Source organism: Portunus trituberculatus, chromosome 39 (genome assembly GCF_017591435.1).
Source record: "Portunus trituberculatus isolate SZX2019 chromosome 39, ASM1759143v1, whole genome shotgun sequence".
Lineage (NCBI taxonomy): Eukaryota > Metazoa > Arthropoda > Malacostraca > Decapoda > Portunidae > Portunus > Portunus trituberculatus.
The window spans coordinates 14,373,795-14,381,294 of NC_059293.1; the positions used below are offsets into that span (position 1 = coordinate 14,373,795).

The 7,500-nt window shown below is 36.1% G+C and overlaps 1 protein-coding gene across 1 annotated transcript in view; it reads right to left on the reverse strand.

The window, feature by feature from the left end:
• Positions 1-6,116, reverse strand: part of LOC123515596 — a 291,197-nt gene extending 285,081 nt beyond the window's left edge. Inside the window, exon 1 of the mRNA XM_045274373.1 lies at positions 5,860-6,116. Within this exon, the coding sequence (XP_045130308.1) occupies positions 5,860-5,863 (4 nt within the window). The 5' untranslated portion in view covers positions 5,864-6,116. The remainder of the gene's footprint in view (positions 1-5,859) is intronic.
• Positions 6,117-7,500: the final 1,384 nt, after the last annotated feature.

Consider the following 7,500-nt stretch of genomic DNA (forward strand, 5'->3'; position numbering starts at 1 on the left):
CTTATCTCACGCTGGGGAATTAAAGACTATATATAACTAATTCGTCCCATGTCTCCTCTTGCGCTCCTGTGCGGAACCGCGAGGGGCCTCAGAACTGAAGCCACAAGAAAAACTCTTACTTAATGTACGACATCAAATTGTACTTTGGAAAGGTATTCACCTTCATTTAAAGTAAAATTCCTCGCGTGTGTCCTACGCAGCCAGGAAAATACAAATTTTCTTGTGTGTATCTATGAGCGCGAACGTGTGTGTGTGTGTGTGTGTGTGTGTGTGTGTGTGTGTGTGTGTGTGTGTGTGTGTGTGTGTGTGTGTGTCATATATATATATATATATATATATATATATATATATATATATATATATATATATATATATATATATATATATATATATATATATATATATATATATATATATATATATATATATATATATATATATATATATATATATATATATATATATATATATATATATATATATATATATATATATATATATATATATATATATATATATATATATATATATATATATATATATATATATATATATATATATATATATATATATATATATATATATATATATATATTTAAGTATTTATTTACTTTCATTTATATGAGTCAACATTCTCTAAGGTGAAAATATCATTAGAGTTGGTGGCAGTTTTTAATACACATGAAAATAAAAGTGTTCAAGGGACGCCAAGTATCATGAAGGTTAATATCATTAACTGCAGCTTGCGCATTATTTTTTAATGTTTCCTTTTTTTATTTTTGCGATATATTACCAATTTATACATAAAAGTTCCATTCACATCGCATGTTCTTTAATATATGTTGCATTTTCTAAAGTTTTGATTTAAGCTTTCAACATGTTTGCCACGAAGTGCTGGTGCCACATGAGGCGCTTCCCTGCACACTGGCTGCCTTGGCACTGTCACTCTCCTAATTAGGGAATATCTCCCCCACCTCTCTCTCTCTCTCTCTCTCTCTCTCTCTCTCTCTCTCTCCTACTTTTTCTCGCTATAAGTATTTACCTCAGTTTTCGCCTTTTGGTTTTGTATACACCAGATTCCATTCCCCACACTACGTACACATAAATGCAGCAACATGCAAATGCCTTTCGAAAATTACATGTTTAATTTCACACCAACTGTGCGAACCTTGGAACTCTTCCCATGGAGCTCCGTTTCCATGTCAGAGTTCTGTTCTTCTTTACCATGAACCGTCCCTTGCCTCCCATCACGTGTATCAATAAAGGTAATTTCTTCGATTCCTTCTTAACGTTCTATCACAGGTAAGTCATATGATTCTTATATGTAGCAAACGTAAAACAAAACTTGAATATTAAAACGTAAGAAATAAGCTGTAGTGAAATGTGTGTGTGTGTGTGTGTGTGTGTGTGTGTGTGTGTGTGTGTGTGTGTGTGTGTGTGTGTGTGTGTGTGTGTGTGTGTGTAGTATGGTTAATGATGTTTTATTTCATTTAGCTTTTCTTCCTGTTTTGCGTTCTTATTATTGATAGAAATGTTATTATTATCGTTATCATTATCATTAATACTATTATTATTGTTATTATTACAATTTTTTTCCATTTTTATGATAATTATTATTAACATTATTGATATCATCCTTATATTCGCTATTACTCTATACTACTACTACTACTACTTATACCACCACCACCACCACTAGTACTACTACTACTACTATTACAACTACAATTACTGCTACTACTGTTGTCGTTGTTGCTGCTGGTGTTCCTGCTGCTATTTCTACTACTACTACTACTACTACTACTACTACTGCTACTACTACCACTACTACTACTACTACTACTACTAATGATAACAATAATGATAATAATAATAATAACAATAATAATAATAAAAATAATAACAACAACAATAATGCCAAAAATAATAATGATAATAATAATAACGATAAAATTAATAAATGATAGCAATGCTAATAACAATTATAAGAATAACAAAAATAAGAATAAGAATAATTGTACTAATAATAGCAAGAAGATTGATAATAATGATAATAGTACTACTACTACTACTACAATTATAATTATTATCATTGTGGATGGGTGGTGAAGGGATACGCGGGCTGTGGATGAGTACCTTATTAAATAAAGTACTCATCCACAGCCCGCGTATCCCTTCACCACCCTTCCACAAGTTGTCATTATGTTCTTACATTATTATTATTATTATTTTTATTATTATTATCATTATTATGATTATTGTTTATATTATTATCATCATTATTATTATTATCATAATCATTCTTCCTCTTCTTCCTTTTATTTTTATTACTATTATTATTATTATTATTATTATTTTTATTATTATTATTATTACCATTATTATTATTATTATTTTCATTATTATTATTATTATTATTGTTATTATTATTATTTTTATTATTATTATTATTATTATTATTATACTTGTTATTACTAATTCATACTATTAATATGCTTCTACTGCTACTACTACTACTACTACTACTACTACTACTACTACTTCCACTATTATTACCACCACAAAATATCACTACAATTACCTCTATCAATAACACTAACACTAACATCATTATCATTTCTACGCAGTTAAATAGAGTCACACTATCAATAATTCATCATGACTGATTGAACGAAAAAAAAAAAGACTATTGCTACAAATGCAAACTGACTTAAAAGTAGCAATAAACACAAGTTGAAAAAAATGGAAGGTAATGCACACACACTTACTGAAATTGCATGACGCTATTAAAAAAGAATAAATATAAACAGGTAACACAGCACGTTGCTTTCAGTCGCGACGTCCTGCCTGTCTTCTGTAAATAGCTCCGTCACCTGTCACCAATGTTGCGTTCACTCAGCCTTGGGGTGATGACACGCCTCATCTTAAGCGACAGTTGCTGATTGCTTACTAAACTACTGATGTTCAGGGTGTTTCGTGAGGTTTAGCTTGAGTTATTGTGCATTAAGGGCATTATTATTGTTCGTTTGTAAGCTTTTTATTGAAGCTTTATATATAACTATTTTATATAAATTCTTTTTAAGCTGAAGCTTTACTTATTATGTGAAATTATATTATTTTCTACAAATTTCACACTAAAGTTTTAGAAACTTACAGAAATTATTACTAATGTTTTATAAAATTTATGGCGAAAACTTATAAACCGCAATTATATATATATATATATATATATATATATATATATATATATATATATATATATATATATATATATATATATATATATATATATATATATATATATATATATATATATATATATATATATATATATATATATATATATATATATATATATATATATATATATATATATATATATATATATATATATATATATATATATATGAATTGTGCATAACTTACACAGCATTTTAGATAGGGTATATAGATTAATTAATTTCTAATGTATCATGTTAATTTCACTAACTTATGGTTGATGTAAATGCATAAATCATAAGTAAATTTATCTTTTTATAAGATTATACATTGCATTCAGCGATTTACGGGATTTTTAAAATATCTGTGTATCTCAACCGGAGAGAGGAGAGAGCGAGAGAGAGAGAGAGAGAGAGAGAGAGAGAGAGAGAGAGAGAGAGAGAGAGAGAGAGAGAGAGAGAGAGAGAGAGAGAGAGAGAGAGAGAGAGAGAGAGAGAGAGAGAGAGAGAGAGAGAGAGAGAGAGAGAGAGAGAGAGAGAGAGAGAGAGAGAGAGAGAGAGAGCGAGCTTAATTTAAAAGGCTCACACTAAGGCAGCCTCCAAACTGACGAGGTGACCTGTGGCTCCCTGTGGCAGCCCGCACGGCCTTGCTCGTTCCAGGAATTTGGCATCATCAGCGGGAATAGTGTCATTTGGGTGCCGGTCATCAGCGGGCGTCGACGCAGAGCTGAACACTTCTCTCTCTCTCTCTCTCTCTCTCTCTCTCTCTCTCTCTCTCTCTCTCTCTCTCTCTCTCTCTCTCTCTCTCTCTCTCCCAGAGCATAGATTGAAAAACAGACAAACTGATAGATACGTAGGCAGCTAAGAGACAGATAAGTACTTAAACATTGGTAAATATGTTGACAGATGTACGAATATATACAGGTAAATAAAGACAGTTAGATAAGTAGATAAATAGAAAGATAGAGAGGTGGATGCAGTCATACACATTAAAGGCGTATTATTCCAACGTTTAGCAATTTTATAAGGAATATCTTGCCCTGATGAGAACGGAGGGAAAATAAATAAATATAGGACGGGAGAAAGCGCAAAGTGTGTCCCAGATGCTTGATTGAGGCTCAGAGCGTGGTGCAATATTTTCATCACTGCATCTCTAGACAAAATCACACACACACACACACACACACACACACACACACACACACACACACACACACACACACACACACACACACACACAAATACAAGAAAGGAAATTAATTCAACGAATTTTTTTAAGTAATTGGCCATCACTGATTATTCAATGTCTTGATATACATATATTCAAACAAATTCTAAGAGCAGAAAGAATTCGACTATAATTGAACTCATATTTATCATTTCTTTCATTACACGCCGTGTTTGCAAACCTCGTGGCGTGGTGGTGATGCGGGGGTTCACCAAGTCTTCACCGGTGCAAGGCTAAGATAACACAGGAGTCTGATTGTGAAAAATGCGACTCAATACACTGATACAACCTAGTTCATCAGCGCGGTGTCAGGGAGGTAATGAGGAAAAGTCACTCATTGCCTACCTGCGTTCCCTGCTCTTACCGTCTGCTGGCTGTTTTCAAGCTGTCTGCCTATTTACACGATCAGGTAGGGGTGAATTTTACTGGTTTCTAGGTATTCTAGATAGATATTTTATGACGGATTTATGAATTAAGATCTAATTCATAAATTTAATTCTTCCGTAAGTATATTTAGCTTTATATTATCTATTTCATTACCAAGAAAATATATGATATAAATTCGGATACACATATATGAAAAAATACGAAATCAAATAACAATACAGCTACTAGAACCAATTAAATTAATGGAATTTAGCAAAGTTGAAGTAAGAAAGCTATACATCTCTCAACTTAACGAATGGAAAAAAAAAAAAATTATGACCATCGATCATACTCTGAAGGAAACAATAAGATCAAAGATGGGCATATAAAAGGTTTATCTTAAAACAATGAATAACAGACATATAGCAAATATACCGCTGACAACAGACAGACACACTAAATAAACAGTTGGATAGACAGTCATACACATTCTTAGTGAATTATTCCAACATTTCGCAATTTTAGAGAAAAAGAAGACGGAAAAATGAAGACACACAGACAGACAGACAGACAAAGAAACGGATGATACACACACACACACACACACACACACACACACACACACACACACACACATACAGGAGCCGTAGAAGTGCGTTAATATTGCATGATGGCCGAACACTGCCCCAAAAAATACAGTAATAACGCTCTAAAAATAAAATAATTAGGAAAAAATTGCCAGGATCATTAATAAACCCAGAAGTGAAAATTAAGAACGCAGCGTTGCTTTAATATCCATTACGGTGAAGAGAGAGGCCGTGGCAGGGACAGCAGAGGCTCAGCGGCAACCCCTGCAGCCACAGCAGCTCACAGGCGGAGGGACGTCCTGCGTGTGCCTGCAGTCCCTTACATTAACTATACCCACCCCTTCCCTCGCCATGCGCCGCACCATGCACATGTACAGCCTCCTCATGTCACTCGGAAAACGACAGTGCTTCATCATATCTTCAAGTCCAAATCATTTCGTCACTCGGTACCACAACTTACCCATTACTTCTACACAAATATCCCGGGCTGCAGCTCACGTGCCTTGCACCGGTGAGCCAGCTGATGGTTCTCCTCCTCGCCATCTGAGATGTCCAGTCTGGGGTATCTTGGCGCCTCACCGTCACCACCATCGCCATCACACCTCATAACGACTAAAATAACTCCTGGCAGGCATACCACAGTGCATGTAACAATGTCCAGTAACGAGAGATCAACACATCACAACCACACGAGTCAGCAGGGCACGGGGACTGATGCTTGCAAGTGCTTGGGGAGCTGATGGGGGGTACAAGGGGGTGGTCTGGCGCCCCTGACGCATGGATGACGCATGACTCGGGCAAGAACTGGTCCAGGCAGGGCATGTGTGGGAAGGGACCACGGCTGCCATTATCAAGCACCGCGGAAGGGTGGACCCTTCTGCTTGCAGGTATCAAATGCATGCATTCTCCTTCTCCTCCTTCACACGCTAATGCGTTCCACCCCGAGGCTCACCAAAGCTATCGACCAAATTGTCTTTCAGATTTCTTTCCTCACCCAAACCTGTGTGGTGTTTAACATTTATCATTCCATCCATACATATGCTCACCTTTATGAATATATAGTACTAGGCAAACAATTGGGTATGTAAGTAAATTTATATATATATATATATATATATATATATATATATATATATATATATATATATATATATATATATATTTGTGGTGAAATAAAAATAAAAGGTTTAGGGCTAAGCAGCAGCATATATGCAAGTATATCATGTTTCATTGTTCCATAAATGTTCATTAGCTGAGCGTGCAGGAGTGAACTGCAGCAATTAAGAGGAATGTTGTGTCTCACACGTCGCCGCCACCACGGTGCCGCCCACCACTGCTACAACACAAACATGCACGGACTCAGTCTTGACGAAATGTTTTCATGTTTTCATAATACGAGCAATAATACTGTCATTTCGGACTTGTCTTCTTTTTGCTTTTCACACACACGGAAAAAACGACACACACCCAAACTATCTGGCAACTCACCTGAGGCGGCTGGGTGCGCGGCGCGATTACCCTGTGTGTGTGTGTGTGTGTGTGTGTGTGTGTGTGTGTGTGTGTGTGTCACAGAGATTGTACACACACACACACACACACACCGCTTTCCCAGTGTGTGGAGTGTGTTGTGGTCTCAGTCCTACCGAAGATCGGTCTATGAGCTCTGAGCTCGCTCCGTAATGGGAAAGGCTGGCTGTGTAACCAGCGGAACACCGTGGTGAATTACACCATGGCATGGGTAGTCAAATAATCTCTCTCTCTCTCTCTCTCTCTCTCTCTCTCTCTCTCTCTCTCTCTCTCTCTCTCTCTCTGTCTCTTTCTCTCTCTCTAATATGAGTGTGTGTGTGTGTGTGTGTGTGTGTGTGTGTGTGTGTGTGTGTGTGTGTGTGTGTGTGTGTGTGTGTGTGTGTGTGTGTGTGTGTGTGTGTGTTTGTACAAAATATATATCAGCAGACGAATTTCTGGCCCCCAGCGTTACATCGGAGACGAGCAGGAGGGTGGCAGGAGCGGCTGGTGGTGCGGGAAGCCAGCTGTCCAAGGTGATGGCGCGGTGGTGAGGCTGTCGTGTGTGTTTTGCAATATGTCAAAGGTTTCCACATGA